General features: G+C 37.4%; 7 protein-coding genes across 9 annotated transcripts; 1 reads left to right on the forward strand and 6 right to left on the reverse strand.

The window, feature by feature from the left end:
• Window positions 1-314: 314 nt before the first annotated feature.
• Window positions 315-4,148, reverse strand: LOC17900832 (probable rhamnogalacturonate lyase B). The gene is made up of 15 exons (XM_006304345.2): window positions 4,097-4,148; window positions 3,865-3,986; window positions 3,467-3,517; window positions 3,253-3,372; window positions 3,066-3,185; window positions 2,833-2,974; window positions 2,570-2,743; window positions 2,322-2,480; window positions 2,121-2,227; window positions 1,893-1,983; window positions 1,651-1,792; window positions 1,404-1,560; window positions 1,031-1,147; window positions 814-940; window positions 315-702 (listed from the first exon to the last, which is right to left on the reverse strand). Exons 1-15 carry the CDS (start codon window positions 4,136-4,138, stop codon window positions 472-474), a joined length of 1,902 nt encoding a protein of 633 aa, XP_006304407.2. The 5' UTR covers window positions 4,139-4,148; the 3' UTR covers window positions 315-471.
• A 381-nt stretch (window positions 4,149-4,529) lies between these two features.
• LOC17900712 (pentatricopeptide repeat-containing protein At1g09900) lies at window positions 4,530-6,638 on the forward strand. The gene has a single exon (XM_023777466.1). The coding sequence runs from the start codon at window positions 4,687-4,689 to the stop codon at window positions 6,487-6,489; it is 1,803 nt and encodes a 600-aa protein (XP_023633234.1). The 5' UTR covers window positions 4,530-4,686; the 3' UTR covers window positions 6,490-6,638.
• LOC17897479 (probable rhamnogalacturonate lyase B) lies at window positions 6,583-11,227 on the reverse strand. The gene is made up of 15 exons (XM_006306879.2): window positions 10,998-11,227; window positions 10,327-10,415; window positions 10,121-10,242; window positions 9,961-10,011; window positions 9,509-9,628; window positions 9,310-9,429; window positions 8,903-9,044; window positions 8,524-8,694; window positions 8,277-8,432; window positions 8,079-8,185; window positions 7,853-7,943; window positions 7,572-7,713; window positions 7,345-7,501; window positions 7,021-7,261; window positions 6,583-6,949 (listed from the first exon to the last, which is right to left on the reverse strand). Exons 1-15 carry the CDS (start codon window positions 11,068-11,070, stop codon window positions 6,716-6,718), a joined length of 2,016 nt encoding a protein of 671 aa, XP_006306941.1. The 5' UTR covers window positions 11,071-11,227; the 3' UTR covers window positions 6,583-6,715.
• Window positions 11,228-11,314: 87 nt separating this feature from the next.
• On the reverse strand, window positions 11,315-13,615 carry LOC17896753 (XIAP-associated factor 1). The gene is made up of 6 exons (XM_023777467.1): window positions 13,506-13,615; window positions 13,366-13,412; window positions 12,571-12,706; window positions 11,952-12,089; window positions 11,749-11,870; window positions 11,315-11,655 (listed from the first exon to the last, which is right to left on the reverse strand). The coding sequence occupies exons 2-6, from the start codon at window positions 13,410-13,412 to the stop codon at window positions 11,505-11,507; spliced, it is 594 nt and encodes a 197-aa protein (XP_023633235.1). The 5' UTR covers window positions 13,506-13,615; the 3' UTR covers window positions 11,315-11,504.
• Window positions 13,616-13,929: 314 nt separating this feature from the next.
• Window positions 13,930-16,700, reverse strand: LOC17896981 (oligopeptide transporter 2). Its single transcript, XM_006304584.2, has 5 exons — window positions 16,179-16,700; window positions 15,983-16,080; window positions 15,323-15,886; window positions 14,990-15,242; window positions 13,930-14,901 (listed from the first exon to the last, which is right to left on the reverse strand). The coding sequence occupies exons 1-5, from the start codon at window positions 16,668-16,670 to the stop codon at window positions 14,101-14,103; spliced, it is 2,208 nt and encodes a 735-aa protein (XP_006304646.1). The 5' UTR covers window positions 16,671-16,700; the 3' UTR covers window positions 13,930-14,100.
• Window positions 16,701-17,062: 362 nt separating this feature from the next.
• LOC17897168 (phosphoglycerate mutase-like protein) lies at window positions 17,063-19,782 on the reverse strand. 3 transcript variants are annotated; one of them, XM_023788635.1, is made up of 9 exons: window positions 19,655-19,782; window positions 19,388-19,495; window positions 19,203-19,282; window positions 18,724-18,826; window positions 18,515-18,589; window positions 18,318-18,406; window positions 17,602-17,721; window positions 17,448-17,489; window positions 17,063-17,174 (listed from the first exon to the last, which is right to left on the reverse strand). In XM_023788635.1, the coding sequence occupies exons 1-9, from the start codon at window positions 19,715-19,717 to the stop codon at window positions 17,159-17,161; spliced, it is 696 nt and encodes a 231-aa protein (XP_023644403.1). In that variant the 5' UTR covers window positions 19,718-19,782; the 3' UTR covers window positions 17,063-17,158. The 3 variants fall into 3 exon arrangements, with proteins under 3 accessions (XP_023644403.1, XP_023644404.1, XP_006305963.2); XM_023788636.1 differs by having other exon boundaries at window positions 17,063-17,310; XM_006305901.2 differs by having other exon boundaries at window positions 17,063-17,489.
• A 721-nt stretch (window positions 19,783-20,503) lies between these two features.
• Window positions 20,504-22,072, reverse strand: LOC17900109 (phosphoglycerate mutase-like protein). Its single transcript, XM_006305848.1, has 9 exons — window positions 22,022-22,072; window positions 21,831-21,938; window positions 21,634-21,713; window positions 21,412-21,514; window positions 21,213-21,287; window positions 20,976-21,064; window positions 20,762-20,881; window positions 20,620-20,667; window positions 20,504-20,531 (listed from the first exon to the last, which is right to left on the reverse strand). Exons 1-9 carry the CDS (start codon window positions 22,070-22,072, stop codon window positions 20,504-20,506), a joined length of 702 nt encoding a protein of 233 aa, XP_006305910.1.
• Between the last annotated feature and the right edge of the window lie 527 nt (window positions 22,073-22,599).

A 22,599-nucleotide genomic window follows, 5' to 3' on the forward strand; every position in this document is an offset into this window, starting at 1 on the left:
ATTGAAACTGAACTGTCTGTACGGTACAGACTGTACCAAGTGCCATCGTTCGCATGCACGTACCTAATTCATCGCCATCAAGATTAAAATTTCAGTAAATTTATTTCGTCAGATTATCATTCTTTGAAGCTCTAATTTTACAAAAAAGATTCATGGATTTATAAAAATAATTATACACCTATGCTTGGAAATAGTAGCGGACTCGATGGCTACTCGTAAAGTAAGTATAGAAGTGATTCTTATCAACATGAATATTTCAGTCAAGTGTTAGTTTTTCTTTGCGAATTCGTTCATCAATATCTTGGAGTTTGCTGTATGTAATAATAATACAAGGTTTATTGAAATTGAAACGCTATATCCTCTGATATGCATTATTATATGTAAACAAAGAATTGAATCAGGCAACAAACTTTAACTTTAAAATCAAATTTGGTTATACTTCCTGATAGAATGGTGCAAGCAAATTTTTGATTAGCTGGGAGCTTCGAATCGGATGTAATCATACATGATCCCTTGGAAAGGGCTTGTGGACCTTGGCTGTGTGAGAAACAATGTATTCTCGCCTTCTACAAGCTTAGAGCCAGCCACTTCCACATTGAACAACCAGTACAGTCCATGTATACCATGTCTTGCTATCGAGTTGTCTCTCCCGATCAGTCCGCTGGTGAACAATGGGCTCGCAGTTGCATCGTTCACACGTATCTTCAACCCCAAGTTTCGAGTCAAGATTCATTTCATTTCGTCAGATTCTTTTTGTTGATGTTCAAATGTACAAACAGGACAGGAATCGATTGATAATGAATATACACCTACCTGGAGTTCCGAAAAAGTAGCGGATGCGATGGCTACTCGTAAAGTATAGGACTGACTCTTATCAATGTTTTCGAGTTCGAATTTGATTTGCCAGGTTGTTCCTTGATATGTTTTGCTATCTTTCCTTCTAAGAAACGAAAATGTAACAAGCTGGTTAGAGAAAAGCGTAAATTCAAGAAAAAGAAATGATTAGGCCGGAGGGATGATGAGAAAGAACCTAGTAACTTGAGCGTAAAACCAGTCTTTTCTATAGTCGCTAGAGCCAACTACATATACCAAGTCTTTATCCGGATATAGTTCGGCGTATCTTTCCCATAATCCATACTGTCGGAACCTGCAAGAGATTATAAAATCAGAAATCTCTTATAAATTGCGTTTTGGTTAACAAAAAAGAATCTCAATTTAGTTCATTCAGTGAATATATATATATACTAATGTTTTCTGTATCAAATGATTTAAATCTCTCCTTGTATGTTCTCTTACTTTTGTCTATAGTGTAGTTAATTTATTGAAGACACTTGATCTCTATATATCTTAATGATCTTGAAAAATGTAATAAGATTTGTATCTGTATGTATATATCTCAAAACCTGTCAGGGTGATTTTTATAAAGGTTGTTGATATATTTTGGATTCGGATCGGGAACATAAAACTCTGCGGCGGATCGATCAGGAAAACCAATCTCCCATAATGTTTCTCCATTTCTTCGAGGCTGGTATACAAGATCTTCCATATATATATAACAACCTGCACATAACTAGAGTGTTATATTATATTGGGTTTAATTGTAACAACAAGAAGAAAAATGTATTGGGAGCAAGAAAAGAAGTAAAGGACCTGAGGTGATGGTGATAATATCATCGTATTTATAGTCGCCAATAAAACCAGGAACCCATGCATAGAGATTGTATTGTCCTGGCCGTATTCCACTTATGTAAAAGAATCCTTCTTCATCTGTTCTTGTCCAAAATTGATACTCCTGCAAGAATCAAGTTACAGAAATGTTAAGTGATTTAGAATCAAAAACATTTCACATTTCTACTTTATTGGATTTTCTGTTTTGTGCTTTTCAAAATCACCTTGCATTCTCTTTGCCATGAACCAGCAGCTCCAGGCACAGCCAAGCCAACATAACCTCTATTGGCTGCAATGAAATCTGTATCTACATACCTTACAAACATAAATTGATGTATAGTTTTCAGATTATTGGATATGCAATCTTCATGTGAAATTTGGATGAATAGTGTTAACAACCACAAAATGTATATTTGCGGTAATCGACAAGGCTCTCTAAATTAGTAGTTAACCTGTCTTGGACGAGAAGTCTGCCAACCACATTACCACGTTGCTCTGCTTTCACATAATCATCTGAAGCTGGAAAACTGTAAGGCCAGCTTTCAGTTTCCACGTTCATCTGATAAAGAAAAAAGATCAAATTTGGTAATGAATATATAATAATGTCTAATTTGTTCTGCTAAACTATGTAAAACAAAGATAAAAAGAGGAACCTGAGATTTAGCATCTTGCCAGAGCCAAAGAGGGTCATTCTCATCATCAGTGGACGAGTTTAAATAGACGAATACAGGTCCAAACACCTTCTTCCATGCTTCTCCTTCAGTAAACTTTGGCACTAGATCTTCCCCTGAGTAATGTGCACTCATAAATACCTAAAGATCCGGTGTTAAACTTGTTAAACAAGATAATATACCTAAAGATTCAGGAGAACATTTGTATATTATCTACAGTATGGTCTTACAGCAAGAGAAGTAGGTCCAACGTGAGATGTCAAGTTCTGTTTTTGTGGTCCACCAGTTCGGTACTCATGGCTAGGAGTTATGAGCCAGAAACCAACCGATGGCTGCTCTGTGCATATCCATCCATGGACAGTAATGTCTTTGTTCTCACATGAATATTGGTACTTATCATCAACCTAAAACCAGAAGAACAACCGGTAAAATCAAAGCCTAACAACTCTCCTTAGTAATCTTGAAAAGGAAAGCAAAACGAATTAACATTTACCTCTCCTTTGAATTGAGGCTCTACAGGATTAACAAGTAGAACCGCTTCAGGGTAAGCCAGAGCTTGGCCTCTGTCAGGTAACCGGTCATCAGGCAATGGCATGAATCTCTGTCTATCGTCCGTTACTGCCATGTAGTGAAACCTGGAACCACCTCAGTTAAAGTGAATACAAGAATATATATAGTATAGAAAAACGTTTAGAAAGTGAAGGAGTGAGTTTTGTTTTTGCTTACTTGTCTTTTCTAAGCTTGAAGGCAATTCGGGTTTCAGCAAGTGAGAAAGCAGGCCATTCTTTTAAATGCTCGTAGATGGCATAAGTGTAGAATCCTGATGACCCACGAAGCATAACAAATCTATATCCGACAGTTAAATTATTCAGGTCACAACTCTGAAAACATGAAATATATGTCTCTTAAGTACCTTTTGTCAATGTTCAGAGGGACCGCTTTGCCTTCTAGTGATGGATCCCATTTTCTTGTGAAAGAAAGCTCAATTTGCTCTTCGTTCTTCATTATTACCTCAAAGTTTGTTCCTTTAATTCTGGTCCCAAAAGAAAGTAGTAATTATGCATTAGTTGTTTTACAATTTTGTGATTAATCTTATTTTGGTGTTAAAGCTTACATAGAAGACTTACACATCAAATCCACCAGCGGTTCCTGATCCTCCCCAAACGAGATCCCAATACCTGAAGAATACTTCTACTTTTATATCCAAATGAAAACCTTTGGCCCCAAACTTGTGAAATTTAACCAGAGAAACAGAGAGATGTATTGTATGCAATAACTGGACTCTGTTTAGGTTTGTGTAGGTTCTTAAGAGAATCTTTAGTCTCTACTCATTGGTTCTAAGAGCAGCCATTTACTAATTTAGGCTGACTCTTGCCACGGTTAAACGCAAGAAACTGACTTTGCACGCTATCGAATAATATAGATAAGGTTATAAGACAGTAAAACAAAGACAATGCATGCATATAAACTCCAATTTTGAAGAAGGAATTAAAACACTTAGGAACATGTATATATATTTCATTACCCTCTGTTGACTTCTTCATTAAGAACCTCAAGCAAGTTATCAATGCCATTATACTCGATTCCAGTAACAATTCCATCAGGCTTTGATAATGTAACCCGTGCAATGCCATTATCCATCACCACCTGGAACAAATCATTCACCAGCAATACAAAACGTTTCGAGTCTTTCTTTAGTATCTGCAGCTAAATGAGCATAGAGAAGACAATGAGAAGAGAGTTAAATGTAAACCAACATGATTGCCCTTATCTTGCAGCTGCAGTTTAACAGACGACATTGATGAAATGTCTTTTGAGTAATGATGTTAACCTCAAAGAGTCAAAGTAAATGTACATATTTATTCTATACGTATAAATATATATAGATTCGATTAGGAGAACTTATGTTGCCTTGGACGGGAGATAAAAGCAGAGGGTGTAGTGGGAGAATAATATCTTGACTTTGTCGTCAAAACAGTTCGGTTGTTGTTACTTGTTAGTGGTGTTTCAAAGTTTTCACTTCTTATTACGTCTCTTCTAAACATTTTTATTTATCAATCACGGATACGCGCGTTGAGTATTTGGGCCCAATTTATGAGCAAACTTGTAATAAAGGCCCAAATTTCACAAAACTCCAAAAAAAACAAAACTGGTGCCATATCCTTTCACTCACTGCTGCTTCAACCCGCCTCCTCTGTTCTTCTTCTTCTCCTTCCTCTCACTGACTCAAAAATCTCTGATTCGATGTCTTAGAAACCATTTGCTTAGAGAGGATTAAGTTTAGTTAGTCTACGTTCCGAAATTTGCTATCGTTTCTGTAGGGAAGATTTTGTTGTTATATATCTCTATGGATTTTATGGTGTCCACAAGCAGTGTACAGGAAGGGTTTTGTTTGATTCAACAATTTCATCGCGAGAGTAAACGAAGTAACAAGCTTGACGTCTCAGGGCGCACGAGAAGTGGTAGTATTAGGTCTAAAGTCCCTCTTGGGTCACGAAAAAGGAATCGACTTGTTACTGTTTTCGCGGCCTCCAAAGTCGAGAGTTCGGGTCTTAATGGTAGAGCTCAAAAGTTCGAAACTTCTTCTGCCTCTGGGCATACCAACAGTAACGGTAACGGTCATTACAGCACTGCGAATTCGTCTTTTGCGTTGGAAGATGTCGAGAGTAACAACCATTTGCGTCAGCTGGTTAGAACTGGGGAATTGGAGGAAGGGTTTAGGTTTCTGGAAAACATGGTTTATCACGGTAACGTTCCAGATATCATTCCCTGCACGACACTGATCCGTGGGTTCTGTAGGATGGGTAAGACGAGGAAAGCCGCAAAGATCTTGGAGATTCTTGAAGGCTCTGGTGCTGTTCCTGATGTTATAACTTACAATGTTATGATTAGTGGGTATTGTAAAGCCGGGGAGATCAGTAACGCTTTATCTGTTCTCGATAGAATGAGTGTTTCCCCGGATGTTGTCACTTACAATACCATCTTGCGTTCTCTCTGCGATAGTGGGAAACTAAAGCAAGCCATGGAGGTTCTTGATAGGATGCTTCAGCGAGACTGTTATCCTGATGTCATTACTTACACTATATTGATCGAAGCTACTTGCAGAGATAGCGGTGTTGGACAGGCCATGAAGCTTCTAGATGAAATGAGGGATAGAGGATGTACGCCAGATGTTGTCACTTATAACGTTCTCGTCAATGGTATTTGTAAAGAGGGAAGACTAAATGAGGCGATCAAGTTCTTGAATGACATGCCATCTTCTGGATGTCAACCAAATGTTATTACACATAACATAATTCTGCGGAGTATGTGTAGTACCGGGAGATGGATGGACGCGGAGAAGCTTCTTGCTGATATGCTTCGTAAAGGCTTTTCGCCAAGTGTTGTCACTTTCAATATCTTGATTAATTTCTTGTGCAGAAAGGGTTTGCTTGGCCGAGCTATTGACATTTTGGAAAAGATGCCTAATCATGGATGCCAGCCGAATTCTTTGAGTTACAACCCGCTGCTTCATGGGTTTTGTAAGGAGAAAAAGATGGATAGGGCAATCGAGTATTTGGAAAGAATGGTCTCTCGTGGTTGTTACCCGGACATTGTGACCTACAACACTATGCTAACGGCTTTGTGCAAAGATGGGAAAGTTGAAGATGCGGTTGAGATACTCAATCAACTTAGCAGCAAGGGATGTTCTCCGGTTCTAATCACTTATAATACTGTCATCGATGGGCTTGCAAAAGCAGGTAAAACAGGCAAAGCGATAAAACTTCTTGACGAGATGCGTGCTAAAGATCTAAAGCCTGACACTATCACCTATTCCTCTCTTGTCGGAGGTTTAAGTAGGGAAGGTAAAGTAGATGAAGCCATAAAGTTTTTCCATGAGTTTGAGCGGATGGGCATTAGGCCAAATGCAGTCACCTTCAACTCTATAATGCTAGGACTCTGTAAGACTCGACAAACGGATCGCGCCATTGATTTCTTGGTTTATATGATCAATAGAGGGTGTAAACCGACTGAAACGTCATACACGATTCTGATAGAAGGCTTAGCTTATGAAGGTATGGCAAAGGAAGCTCTGGAGCTGCTTAATGAGCTTTGTAACAAGGGACTCATGAAGAAAAGCTCTGCAGAGCAAGTTGCAGGGAAGATGTAGCATAAAGTAGTTCACTCGCTTGTCTTGATTTGTGCTTAAGAGAACATTTTCAATGGCTCCTTTCTACTTATTAAGTCTTAGGTTCAGTATTGATTTTGTCAGAATTTTGGTCTTTGGAGTTTGCATATCAATATGATTCAGTTGTTACATCTTCTCGTGTTAATTTACAAATTCCATATTTATACAGCAATACATAATATACTATGCTATATAATTCCAAAGTAAGTTAAGAAGGGCCTTCAAGACGAATGTAGTCGTACATAATCCCTTGAAAGGGACCATTGCATCTTGGCTGTCTCAGGAATATAGTGTTATCACCTTGCACAACCCGGTTTCCTGGTATGTTCACCTCATACAGCATGTAAACCCCATGGATCCCATGCCTTGCTATTGAGTTGTCTCTCCCAATAAGTCCGGTTGTGAAGAGAGGGCGGACTGCTTCCGCATCATTGACTCGAATCTGCAAACAGAAGATGTCAATTACAGCCTTAACTTCTTTATCTCTGTAAAAAGATGAAGTTTCATTTTTACCTGCAACTCAGCTAAGGTTGCAGATGCTATGGCGATTCTCAGTTTGTAATTCGCCTTTTGATCGATGTTTTCAAGTTTAAAACTAATCTGCCAAGTTGTTCCTTCCTGCCCGTCTCCTTTCTTCCTGGGAACCTGAGCAAAGAACCAGTCTCTACGGTAATCGCTTACACCAACAGTGTAAACAAGGTCATCATTTGGATACAAATCTGTGTATCTGTTCCACAACCCATATTGTCTGAACCTGCAGATAATAAGAAAACAGTGTTTAATTCAGTTATTCACGCATACAAGTAGTGTGGTTCACAAAGGTGTAAGCTAATAAACCTGTCTTGATGATGGACGAAAGCCCTGTTTACAAGCGCGGGATCAGGATCTGGGATAAAGAACTCAGAAGCTTTTCGGTCAGGGATACCAATATCCCATAAGGTAGGTCCATCTCTCGGAGGTTCATAAATGATATCACCCAATTCAATCTTGCCCCCTGTGTTGTTATGTCCCTCAAGAATTGGCTGATATAGAGTAAACTATTTAATTTGATAGAACTAATTTACCTGAAGTCACAGAAACAATTTTGCCATCATGGTAATCTCCAATGAAACCGGGGACCCAGGCATAGAGATTATACTCGCCAGGACGCACATTCCCTATTGAGAAATAGCCAGCCTCATCCCCTACCGCCCAAAATTGGTATCCCTGATTGGCAAACAGTTCTTTGTTTTATTTTGTTGGTAGTTCCATCATAGAGTTCTTTCTTGATGTCTTGAACATCTTTGAACCAATCTTGTTATGTTTGCTTGTTGAAAACAATTAAGAAAGGAGAAGGAAAATTCACCTTGCATTCAATTTGCCAAGAACCAGAACCACCAGGTGGAGCCAAACCCACATAAGCACCTCCTGCTGATATCAAATCATTGCTTATGAACCTATACAAAATCAATGTTAATACGTAAACTTTTGGTGGAATGTTAACATTTTAAGAATACAATTACAGAAGCAACACAATATAAAGGACGATCCAGGAAACAAATGACAATGAGAATATAAAATAACACTAATACCTGTCACGGATAAGTAATCTACCACGGGCCGTACCACGTTCGTCAGACTTTGGATATTCCTCAGATGCCACAAAGCTATAAGGCCAACTTTCAACTTCAGCCATCATCTATACAGATAACTCATTTAAGTGAGTCCTTACATTACCACAAATCTTTTTTTGTATCAGCAAGTCTGATGGAAATTTGCTTCTTTCGTACCTTTATCTTAGCATCGTCCCATAAGCAAAGTGGGTCATCTCCATGGGGTGTCGAATTTAGGTAAATGAAAACAGGGCCATAGACTTTCTTCCAAGGCTCACCTTGTTCAAAACGAGGCATCATGGTTTTTCCAGCATAATGGGTACTGTGAAACACCTGGAAATAACCATTATTTAAACCAAGATCAATATTGTACTTCTAAGTATTATACTGAAACAAGTACCACATTTTTCACAGGGACACTTACTGCAAGAGTGGTTGGGCCAACATGTGATGTGAGGTTTTGTTTGAGTGGTCCGCCTGAGCGAAACTCATTACTGGGCGTAATTTGCCAGAATCCTATAGGTGGATCGAAGGATATCCATCCATGTACTCTAAGATCCTGATTCTCACACGAATACTGGTATTTGTCATCTACCTGTCAGAGAAAAAAAATTGATTTAGTTCTCGAGGAAACAGAATTTGCCGGATTCATTTTTTGAAGTTGTAATACATCAGAAAGCCAGCATAAGGTCATAATATACGATTTCATGTATTAGTAGATAGGCTATTAAACAGCTCAAACAAGCATGAAAAAGATCATAATGTTCTAATTTCTAAATAAGTGAAAAATATGGAACTCATACTTCGCCTTGCAAGCGTGGATCACATGGAGTAGTGAGAAGAGAAGCTTCCTGGTAATCTAGAGTTTGACATCTTCCTTTACATAGATCATCTGGAAAAGGCATTATCCTTTTTCTGTCATCTGCCACAGCCATGTAATGGAATCTGTAGAAACGAATGGCAAGGGGGATATATATGAGATATCAAATAACTACACAGTTGTGTGGACGAGCAATTAAACCCAATAAATAAATATCTGAAAAATGACACTATCTTTTGTTTGGGATCTATAATACTCTTCACATGGACATGCAATCAATAACATTTGATGTTTTTCTTCTCAGTGCAAAAAAATGGATCTTAAGGTGATTAGACATTTAGACTTCATATAAGACAGAGAAGTTGACGTAGGAAATAGAGACAATATTACTTGTCTTTTCTGAGCTTGAATGCTATTCTTGTTTCTCCAAGTTCAAATCCAGGCCAATCCTTGAGGTGTTCATAAATGCCATACGAGTAAACTCCAGAAGAGCCACGAAGCATTATAAACCTGAAAGAAAGAGTATCTAGTCAATGTCTCTTCTCTACTTTTCTTTCTCATTATAGGAAATACATCATGCAATATAGACCTTTTATCGATATTCAGGGGAATGTACTTGCCCTCAAGGGATGGATCCCATGTTCTTACAAATGAGATCTCAACCTGTTCTTCAGTCTCAACTATGACCCTGAAACTCACTCCACTGATGCTGCATAGATACGATCAAATGATCCATCAAGTAGTACACATTATTTACCATCCAACAAGTTTTAGTACACATCATATATACAGGCAGAACGCAGAAAAAAGAAGAAGAAGAAAAAAATCATTATTATAGGGGATTTGGATGCAGCAGTGACAATTAACAAGTTTATTTAGGTGGAGAAAAACTTGTTTTGAGTTATACATCAACTCAACTCCACCAGTACTGAAAAATGCCACTAGCAGATGCGACGACCAATAGCATGACGAAGACCTATATAAGATGGTTCTGAGCTCCTAATCCTAACGACTATAAAGGTAAATGCATAAAGGACATACACATCAAATATTCCCTTGCCTCCAGGTTCATTCCAGTGCAGGTCCCAGTACCTATACATTCGAGTAATTTCAATTAACTAGGCTTCTCAGGAAAACTGAAGAAGAGAAAGTATCATTGAACACAGTAAAAACAATATCGAGTTAGAAACATGACTCATACCCTCTGTTAGTCTCCTTATTACGAACTTCGAGTACATTATCAACACCGTTATACTTTATGCCGGTGATGATTCCACCTGGGTTTGACAGTGTAACTTGGAGAATTCCATTGTCCAACACAACCTGCAACATTTCTGTCGTCAGTCAAAACACATTTAATAAATGACACATAAAAGGAGACATTATAGACTGAGAAAGTTGCATTACATATCGGTCATGGATATGCAACTTGACACCTTGAGAGGACATTCTGTTATCCTTTCTATGACTAGGGCCACTTGTACCTTGATCTGTCCCTTTTGAATGTAAGAAAAAAATCAAGAGATATGCTTGTAGAGAAACTAAAGAGACTAATATTAATATGATCACATTATTACAAGGAAGAAGGCAGAATCACAAGAAAAATCAAAGCAAAGAAATGCTAGTGCAAAACAAGACTTTTGAAGCGGCCATAGATATAGGATCTGTAGAACTGGTCTCAGAACAAACTGCAAAGGCGTTTTACCTCCGACAATCAAGCAAATTTGCATACAAAATATACTAATCAATAAACTGTAACTCTGTTATGGTTTAAAGTCCATTCCTTTGTGGATTTATACGTAGACCCATTAAAGGGAAACTATTTCCACAAATAAACAAACCCCAATTTCATGAAATAAGGAAAGAACAGTTTCGAAGTAAATGCTCAAAACAAGACAAGTAAACCAACAGAATTTTGAAGTCTATTTTCTCATCCGGGCTAAAAATACGAACTTTGATGTCACAATTTCGTTGAGCAAGTTCAAAACCATTCTCAAGTTCATCGAAATCGGTGTAGTTAAACCAGAGGATGAAGAAACCATAAGAAGAGAGCTGGAGAAGGTTAGACGAGAAATTACAGCGGTGGCCAGCATTTAAAGCGGTTTCATGGTTAGTGAAACGGTGCAGGAGCCGATCAGCCAGTCTCTTCATCAGTACTCGACCCACGCCACGCGATCACCACCGAAGCCTGGTGCTCACGCACACGCACGTGTACAGGATCTAGAGAGAGAGAGTCTGCGCTAGCGTTTGGTTAAAGCGCTTCTGTGCCTTTGTTTGGGTACGACTGCGTTTGTCTTTCTTTGTTTTCTCAAGTATCTAACGAGTTTTACTTGTAATTTAAATCTCATCATTAATCGAATGTAATTAGATTTTAGTTTCGGTTCAACTCCAAATGAATCTGAAATCTCTTTTATTGAAACAAAATATTAAGAAAGCAAGTCTCATGGTGATATCAGCTCAAACAAATCTCTTAGGGTGCACAGATCTCTCTGTCTTGGTAAGCATTAATTAAACCCTTCCTTAGAATCTGTCTGAAGGATTTGAGGCAAATTTACAGAATTACACACAAGCTATGCCCTCTCTCTCTACTCAGGCTTCCTCTGGAAGAACAACGATCCTATTAAGACAGCTATCCCTGTTATTGCTATCGTGAAGAAAAGCCTTTTGTGCGAAACACCGTCCCCATCTCTTCGCCTCCTACCGTTTCCATCTCCTTCTGCTGCCCTCGGGATCCTTCTGCATTATCCATTCCACAATATGAGTTTAGCCAAAATATAAAGATTAAGCAGAGTTTCAAAAATAACACAATGCAGATAAGAATATATATACCTGGATGATTCCACATTGTTCAGCACAGTACCAGGGCATTTGGTTTCATGGTTATATCTTTCTCTCAATCTTACATAGCTGTTGCATTGATAACAGAGTTCTGTTCGGTTGCCACACACTTCCTAAAATTGGGAAAACCGAGCGGTCAGAAAATCCTTTGGTTGGAGAGTAAAGGAAAAGTATGGGTGAGTAAGAGCGAATACCTGATGTTCAGCAAGATCAACTGCAGGCAATGGAAACTCACAGAACTCACAGGTTACAATCCTTTTGGGGCATATTTCTCCTTTATGACTGTCAAAAATCTCACGTTCTATGGTCTCTTGGCACATCGAGCATGCTATCTTCTCAATGCAGTACAAGAGGAATATAGTAAGAAAAAGTCATTTCGGTCATCTAGCAGAATCTAAAACCATACAAACGTACTGAGACTAAAACAGAAACATAAGAAATTCCTACTTGTTATTTTCAATAACTAATCTTGAGTGTTGATCTAGTAATTGAAACAGTCACAAACTTGCAAACACACGCTGCAGTTACTAGTGTTCTTGTCAACCAAAAAACTCAAGAATAGTATGCAATGACAACACCTAAGGAACAAAGGTTGATAAAGACTAGCTGTTTGTGTTATCAGTCAAATCAATGCATAAGTGATCTTATTTGTTAATTGTAACAAGCAATCAAAATATTTGAGAGCAGAACCACTATATGAAACAATGGAAATCCATTTGATCAACCAATCTAAATGTCAGAGTATAGTTTTTTTATGGAGCTAGCAAAGAGAAGTTTGTTCAAGACTGGTGAGAAATAGTAAAATCAGCGTACCGGAGCATGTGTGTTCAAGAAGTGCTCCTCAGCATGCTTTTTGGGTACCATATCACCACAAATCTTACATTTTTCTAAATTCCGGGCACAATGTACACGATGCAGATCAATATTTGGTGATGGAATGTCTCTGTCACTGAAAAAAAGCACGCTAAGCTTATTACGACACTCTCAAAGGATCAACCATCCAAGTAGATGTTACCATTGACCATGCAAAATGATCCGGCTATTGAAAATACAGAGTCTCAGCAGACTCGAGGCTACAATAATTAGACAAAGCACACAAAGCCCTCTAGAAACTCAGCAATCCATCAGAGAGACAGTGACAGAATACAATCAAACTCTTGTAGACACGAAAGGAAGCTGATGCATAGTCCATTAATTTATCAGGAATGATTTTAGGGAAGTGACAAAAGAAAACAACCATTTAGTAGGTGGCCAAAAAAAAAAAAAAACAGCTCTTTTGCAAAAGGGGCAGCACATCACATAATTGCATAGTCCAACCATCACAAGCCCTTGGTTATAATTCTAATCACCGACAACACAAACCAAGCTGAAACCAAACTGAATCACACAGCTCACAAGTATATTAAAATGTGACACAGCTTGCAATCACCAATCAATTCCAAAAAAGAACAGAGAATTATAACCTCGAGTCCCAGAATTTCGAATTACATAAGTCATCATCGAACGATAAGCAACAAGGAGAAACCACGGAAAGCAACCAATCACCCAAGAATCCGAACAAAACAGAGCAAGTCAACAAACCCAGAAAGAGAAATCAGGGAAACGTACCAGTGGTTGCATACGATGGTGATTTCTTCTCCAGTCGCAGTCTCCATCTTCAAACGACAAACAAACAAAAAAGGAACTTAATTTCACAGATGGGAAGCAAATAAACAGATCAGATGAGAAACAGGAACGATCAGAGACACCTTAAGAACGAAATTTAAGAATCACGGATCTTTAACCTCGTTTTCTTGGGATTTTGAGATATAAAAGAGAGAAGAGAGAAGAGAGAAGAGAGAGAGAGAGACTCAAATTATTAGTGCCCTTTTATTAATGAATAAAATATGTAAATAATGATGAAAATATAGTTGAACCAAACTCTCAGAGATTAATGAATTTGCCTTTTTTTTTGGCTTCAACCCAAACCACAGACATTTTAATGTCTTCGTCCACGCTCCTCCACTCGCATTGTAGTCCACGCGCCACAGATTACACTACCTAACTAGATATATAAACTATCTTTAGGTAATATAAAAACATATGGGTTGATTGCTATTATAATCTCAAATTATCAAAGGTTTTTTATATACAACTTCTGTGATTATTACTTTAGTAGAACAGATAAATAAATCAACGTTGAACGAAACATTACTCGCTAATTAATCATTAGAGTCTGATTTTGTTTATCTGTACTATCTCTCCAAGTTCAGTCCGGCCCAAAAAATTAACAGATTCAAGTCTAAAAACAAATGGGACAAATATCTCCAGAAAGCTGTAAATCTAAAAGAAACCAAAAAAAACTTAAAAAACAGGACAACCTTCGACTTGAATTCCAGGAGCAGTAGGACAAGAGGCAAGAGGACAGTTCTCACCATTAGCACCCCACCAATGATCAATAGAGATACCATTCATCGTCAGACTAAAGTATAAGAGCACTCCCATGAACGCTAAACCCGCGTCTAATGCTGCTGATAGCACGTAATTATACCTCTGCCACCACCCTTTGTAGTACTTGAACACAAAGTAGTTGAATATCACACCTACAATGATCCAGCAGTTGAAGTTCACGCTTGTTGCTGGCGGCATTGCAGCTGTTGCCCCTAAAAGCACCGGGAGATTGATCTGCGAGATCCATGTTTTTGTCGGGAAGGCCTTTTGGAGAAGCCATACGAGGACAGGTCCTATCAGTCCACCTAAGAAGAACCAGTTTAGTGCAGGGTAGTTTCCTAGCCGGCCAAAGATTCTCTTGGGTCCTACTAATCCCCAAATCACTGATGCGTCAAAGAAAACCCTGTCACTTGGACATGTCCATGGACTGTTCGGAGGAAGCAACTCTTTCTGGCATATGTTTTCTACTGATGTGAGCAAGTACCATGCCACTGATATATTCACTGTGCCTGCTATCACCGTTCCTATGAGCTGGACTAAGAACATCGACCTTGGCGGTATCTTCATGTAATGGCCTAGCTTGAAGTCGTTGAGGAATGAAATTGCTTGTGACATGCTTATGTACCCGTAAGTTTTGAAGCAGACGTTAGCTATTGGTCTCCCTGGTAACAACACACCCATGAGATACTCTGTGATGATGTTCAGACCTGGAGTCTGTCACAACAGTTTGAAAAGTGAGAAAACAGAAAAGATCCTAATTAATTATGTTTTGGGGATTAAATAAAGTGGGAAGTTGTGGTACCTGATTAGTTGTAGCAGTGATAATGCTGACTGGTACGGTGAAGGTTAAAGCCATGAAAGAAGCTAGAAGGAGTCCCCACCAAGGCATCTGGATCTGGTCTTTCATGAAAATGCAGAGAACAAGAGATAGTGCTAATGAGATAGCTAGCAGGCCGTAAAACCACCAGCTTGGTATGTCTTTGTACTTCTTCATCAACCTTGTGTGTATGTCCACTTTAGCTTTGGTTGAAGCTCGTACTTGTTGCCAAATTCCCCTAAATCAAAAAGAAGATTAGTAAAATTCAACCTCAAGTTAGTGCATATAAGTTCATTATTGATAAGCTGATCAGCTTACTTTCCATTGAAGAGTGCAACATGAGTCAGTGTGGAAACGATGGCTGCGAAACCAATCCCGTAGCTGATAGCGAAGAACGTGCTGAGATAAACCCGACCTTCTTGTTGATAATTCCCCATGTCCAACTCAAACTTATTGTTGACAATGGTGGAGATATTGTAAAGCTCCCCTTGCTTATCAAACAGATCAGAGGAAAAAATTGGAAACTTGTTTGCTTCATACACATTCATTCCCCAGTATGATATAGGGATAACCATATACATGACCAGAATGTAACCAACGAGGACGTTGACGATTGCAAAGAAAGGAGTCACAAGAGGGCTTCCAAGGTAAGAAGCAATGACAGACCAATCAAGAGCAAATGCACCAATGCCAAGTCCTGACATTCCAGAGCCTAACTGCTGAGCTGTGATAGACTTTGGGAATGCCCAACAAACCCAAGATATTGATGATAAGGTCAAGAACAAGTAGGCAGGGAATATGTACCACGCGAAGCTACAAACAAACGCAATCACAAAGAACTTCCCTCTAGACATTCTAGCATTGTCCTTCTCATGAAGAGCACTAGACAAAGGTTTAAAAAAAAAAAAACAATACTGTCAAGCACATTTATATAAACAACTTCAAAATCAAATGCTATGCAATATCAAACTAACATACCGAAACAGAGAGACTTGAAGAACACTCGTTGGCCACCACATCTGAGCAGGATCAACCACTAACTTTCTCATGATACCAGCCCAACCATACCCAAGAATCTGGTTCAACAACAGACAATCATAACTAATCACCAAAAACTTCATTATAAAAAAAAAAAAAAGAGAGAAAATATGAAATAATTGAAATTGAAAGAGACCTGAGTAGTGATAACAAGAATCCAACTAGCCAGGAAACTAATCTTCCGTTTATAAAAAGCCATGATGATATCAACAATTCCAACAGCATAAGCAGTACCAGATCCAAACCCAGCACCAGCGTTAGCAAACATGGAGATCAACACATGCTCTTTCACGTTAAACGGACCCGGATTAAACGAAAACTCCCATGACCCGATCTTATACTTAGTCTCAGGCAAAACACGAGCCATAAGCTTCCCTAAAGGCAACGTAACGACTTGAACAGAGATCATAGTGATCATCAGAGGCTGAGTCCTGTATCCGAAGAAAGTGTTGAGAAACGAGAGGAGGACACAAGAGAGGAGACCTAGAAACCACATCCGAAACGTCCACACGGGTAAAGAAGGATCGTCGTGGTTCGACACAGTGAGACGAACCTCCTCCACGGGAGATTCGTCTTCGTCGTCATCGGCGTTGGTGATCTCCGGTTTGTGTGATTCAATCGCAGCCATTGTTTGCGGCGAGTGTGGCGGGATCTAGGGTTTGGGAGAATGAGGCGTCAGAGAATATTGGAAGAATCTTTATAAAGAGATTCATGAGAATCTTTATTTGAGATTTGTGATTTGTTTCGATAGGAAAATAAAATAAAATAAAATAAAAATAAAGGGAGAGTATCCAAAAGGAGATATATATATTTGTGTATAAACTGAAGAGTAGTACTGTCTCCGGCGAATCGAAGTTGGTTGCAAACATTCATCGCCTCTTTAAGCGGGAAACAATCCTATTGGTACCTTGAGTAATATTTATTAACTTTATTCAACTATAATATCGATGAAATTATTCAAGGAAAAGTATATAATATTTTACAAATTTTTTTATGTTTTTTAAAAAAGGTGTATAGGGATATATAATTAAAGATCTATAGAAAAAAAATCAACAATACATTAGTAGTGGTAGGGCTTGGTAATGGGATATCAGCTTCGATCTTCTATGGACGACGTCATATGTTTGTGTGGCTTTGGAAAAAGAAAACACGTACAGTTCAGTTTGCCTTTTATATTCAAGCGTGTGAATAGAAGTTGAAGGAAACGTAGCTAGTTTCTACAATTACAAGTCGTCGTTATTCGTTAATGTATCCACTATTCCATGTAACTGCACTTAATTAAAACGTTATTAGAACACAAGACTACTTGTAAAAATGTCCTTCTATTTCCTAAAGCTAACATTAGCTACTTAATTTAGCTTCTTCTTTTTTTGTTGGGTAAACTAAGCTAACTTTAGTTACGTACCTCTTCTCTATCCGAATTGTCCGGAGTTCACAATTGGCAAACCTAAACAAACAAAAATAAATAATTGAAATCCAGTTTTGATATATATATATATGTATTTAGTGAATAGAGTGAAGAGAGTGGGGGGGGGGGGGGGAGTAGCATAATAAATCACCTTGTAAGGTGAGCATCTTGAAGAGGCATGCCACGCCTTTCATGCAGCGCAAGAAGTGTTTGTTGCAAGAAAATCCCGTGGCTTACAATTGCTATTTCTTTTTCTGGTCTCTCCCTTAACCTACACATGTTGTTTTTTTCTCTTCTTCTAAATTAGTGTAATTTTCGGAACATACATAGACTATACCACTGATATGATTATATCAGAAATTTATTCTGATTCATGTTAATAAAATAATGTATGACTCAAATATATAGACTATTCCTTGGAGTTATTATGAATCACACATGGAAATATTGATTCCAAGTATATAACAACTTTATTTGAATAATTACGTACGTATAATGGATCATTTAAAACAATGTTATTTAGAATGTTAAACACAATAAAATGATCATGATTCTAACTTAGTGCATAAAAGATATATGCCACTTCATTATCAACTGGATTTGAGTTATATTTTCACTAGCTATATAGTATTTCGTTTTTTTTTTCCTTTTTACGAACTAATTCGTCTTGTAATCTAATTGCAGTTTGGTCAACATGATGGATCGTGGATGTTTCTGTCCATATTTCGAGTGGACATATATATTAGAATGACAATATCCGAAATAGAGTTATTTCTAAAGATATAGATGGACCACCATTTTAATTAATATAATGCATGAAAATGTGAAAGTCTAATTTAAAAAGAAGAAAGGAAAGTTCGTAGTCACCATGTTAAAAAGCGAAGACCTCTAGTAACAACCTCTTCTAGTGTTTCCCTTTCCTTATCTTTCCATCCAGCATCTTCATCACTCTTTATCTATGTATAATAATATAACCATATGAAAATATAAAATGATCAAAATTGATAAATAGAAGATGATCAATATGAGCTTCTAAAGGAATAAATGGTGAGATGATTAACTACCTCTGTAAAGTCGATGTCAGGAAAACAAATGCGGTGAGTACTTATACTTGCTCTACGATCACACGGATAGAGTCCCTGCAGAGAATATCGATCGAACAACTAGAGTCCATTATAATTCATCATCCATTATATTGGAACACATATATATATTAAGCTTTATAACAATCTGTTTTTTTTGTTTGTTTAAAGCAATGAATATTTGATATTACCATGCGTTCTCTACAAATGTCAAGTGCTACAATTGGAGGGAGGTTGTTGGGTATATTGATATCTTCTTGTTCCCTAAATAGTCCTACTGAAGTTTCCATTGTTCTGAAATTAAATGAAACAGTGTTTCTATTCAACTGCCCAATTATGGATAACAATTCAAAAGTCTTCAGTTTATAAACTTAATTGTTGATGGATACTTGGGAACCATACCACCAAAAAAGAACCTTCAAGATTTGAATTTTATAATATATATATATATATATATATATATATTATATAACAATTCATCATCATGTCGGGATTAGTTATTAACCGAAGCGGATATGGTGGATCTAGTGATTTATACAGAGAGTATTGGAGTTAGGCAGAGATTTTTTAAACACTAAAAAGTAGGTCTAACCACATATTCCCCAAGGTGATTCTACCAGAAATTAAATATTAGTCAAAATAAGAAATTGGTAGCTGTAGTAGTACGTACCGGCGTAGAGTTGAGGTAATCACCAACTCGATAGTGTCTAACAACCCTAATTCAAGGATTTTCTTGCGCCTTTCAGAAACCTGTGGAATTGTCGAAAAATGATGCATATACAAGAGTGCACCTCAAGGTGGTATATCAAACCCTAAGCATATGGTTGATATTATATATAGATGTAATTCTGTCACCTGTTGCAAACCCTTTGGAGAGAGGTGGGCATCAAAAAGCTTTTCTGATTCAGGTTTCTCTCCTTGCTCTTCTAATGCTACATTGTGGATTCCTTGTGCATGCCTCACCTTTATTCAATTCCGGTAGGTCCAATACAACAAATTAAAACATGGCTCTGCAGTACCCTTTACGTACGTAAATGTAAACTCAAGCACAAAAGGGCCTGTGCAACAAGTAATACCGCTATAATTATAAGAGATTGAAAAAGAAAAACATGGAAGACTAACCAAATGAAGGATTTTGAAATTGGGCGATGAGAGTCGCAGCGTCTGAGCTCCACATAATTCCATGTCTATCCATACACACGTAGTGAACTCCTTATTATAAACTAACTACAATATAATTTTTACTTAATTATAATTTTGTTAAGCAACTGCTACCAATAAAATATTTACAAAACCATCCTCTTCTTTATATATTCGTCCTTAGCTCATGTCGAATCAATATTTATATATGTATATATACATAGATCCACTGTCCCCACTTAAATTCATGGGGCCGGGGGAAGCCCCTCAGAAACAACTCGGAAGCAATATGGAAGTTTTCTAAAATTCAATGGACTACGTCGTCTGTAGACTACAACCCTTAGAATGGACTAAAGAAAAAGTCTAACCCAATCGCTGAAGCCGTGTTAATGGGTGTATAATTTTCAAATCTATTATATTAAAGAAATTTGGTGGAAATATTGATATGTATATATATGGTTCAGCGCCAGGGTTTCCTCTTTTGGTATTCCCCAGCAAAAACACCAGCTCTTCCCCGAAATCGGTCGGTTACTTTTTCCATTTTATGCAAGGGCCACGTGGCTGGTAGTTATATCGATTTAAAAGACTACCGTATATGAATTTCTCAACAACAACAGTCTTTTTATTCCATTACATAACTATATCATATCGTATACTATCTATTTATGATAGTGTTTATTTTCCATTTATTTGATACATTTCCTGAACATTGCAGAAGAAAGAAAAACAGATATAGCTAGGTTGGTAGGAGAAGCTCTTTTAATTCGAGCTTTAAGAATAAAACAATAAAATCAATAACACGTAATTTCGACCAAAAGACTCCGTCGTACGTCAATTCTCCGCAGTTGAGCTGATCAGGCTGAAAAATAAAAGCATATATATAACAATCCACTATAGTAACCGAAATGGATAATCATAAACGAACTAGATGAAGATCACACACTAACCTCCCTTTGTCTACAATCACGACAGTACGAATTTCGCAATTAACAAATCTGTTAAAGAATATATTTTAGTTATTACAAAATAAATAATATCAACTATAAGTTGAACTACATATACGTAGCTAAAGGGAAACTTTTTTTGTACCTCTTGAAAAGTTCATTTCTAGTTGAGTCGTCACAATCGTTTGCGAACACGTACATCATATGCTGCAATACTATTCCATGGCTTACAACTGCGACTTCCTTCTCTGGTCTCTTCCACAACCTTAATTAGTTTATAGAGAAAATTTCTCAATTCTCTATATGCTTATGTAATCTATATTAATTCCACGAAGTTAATTAAGATTTGAAAAGGTTACCATTTCATGAACTCTAACCCTCTCGCCAAAATCTCTTCTTCCGACTCTCTAACATCTGGTCTCCATAGGTTGTCCTCTTCGCTTTCAATCTATATATAATATGATATCCAAAATATTAGAGAAATCACCATGTGTATTCTTTATACATATGTTGATAAGTCTTTAATGTATAATATAGTATTCCAAGAATTAATATATGATTTGTTAATGAAGAAAGAGTGAAAGCTAGCTCGTTGCCTGAGAGAAATCAACGGTGGGGAAAAGAGTTTGGTACTCGCTAACGTTTCTTCTCATGTCAGGAGGACGGACTCCCTGCGTGCACAATAAAAAAAAAATACATATCCATGTTTCGTTACCATGATGAATTTGTTCGATATGGACGATGAATATAATATATATATATATATATAAATGAAACATATTTCCTCAAACATACATTACGGTCTCGAGCAACCTCAAGTGCCACAATGGGAGGGCTACTTGTCATTCTTGCTTGTTTGGATTCCTTTCCAAAAACTCCAACTGCGGTTTGCATAGTTCTATTCATAAACCGAATAATTAATCAGTCCAAGCCACTATAAAACATAAAAGATACAAATATAACCAAGTCTATTCTTCAATGCATATATATATATATATATATATATATATATGTTACCTAAACAAGGGAGAAGTTACAACTAGCTCAATCCTCTTTAGCAGCCCGCTTGTTTCGAGTTGTTCGCGGAGATTCTCAACCTTAAGAGAAGCATTAAATGATTAGAAGTTATAGCAATGCACAAAGTGGATCATCTCCTGAGGCGATTTTGATCCATGTGGTTAAAGTTAAAAGTGTAGGAGATATTTAGGGTTTACCTGTTGGTTACCATGATCGGTAAGCGGAGCATCAAAGAGATGAGGAGACAGCAACGCACTTCTATCTTTTTTGGCTGCTACATTGTGCTCCGCTTCTCCATGTCTCAACTTTAATAAATTAAAGAAGAAACGTAAATAAGATGTATCACCGTACTCAGCCTCTTTATTAGTGACGACGATAGAGTACTTACCAAGTGAATGATTTTACAGCTCTCCAAGGGGTACAAGAATCTTGCATCCATTTCTCTACACATTATATTATTTTCATTGTAAACATAACATTGGCACACAGTACATGCATTAACGAGAACATTATTAAAAAATCATAAGAGATTACGAAAATATTAGTCGCAGATATATATCAAACCTATTAAAGAGACGGTTCGTATTATTGGCAGGCAAATAATATCTCAAGGGGTCTTCTTTGAACTCAAGGTTACTTATCGTATTAAAGTGATCGATGATGTTATTATTAGGCTCTCTCATTGCTTTCTTTATATAGTGGGAAATAATCAAAGATAACACACAGGTGAAGTCGAATGGTACGTAAACTTTCATGCAAATACAAGTCAAACATTTGATTTGACTCATTCCTCTCTTAGTCTTTACTAATGTATAACAAGGACCGCAATAATAGATCATTTCCAAGTACTAATTGTGGGTTTTAGTTTCTAATTATTATTTAAAGGAACTCCCCAAATATATTTTTATATAACTCTTTTTATACCTAAATATATAAGATCTTGTAATCACGATGAATGGTTTGTCC

Source organism: Capsella rubella, unplaced genomic scaffold (assembly GCF_000375325.1).
Source record: "Capsella rubella cultivar Monte Gargano unplaced genomic scaffold, Caprub1_0 scaffold_1, whole genome shotgun sequence".
Classification (NCBI taxonomy): domain Eukaryota; kingdom Viridiplantae; phylum Streptophyta; class Magnoliopsida; order Brassicales; family Brassicaceae; genus Capsella; species Capsella rubella.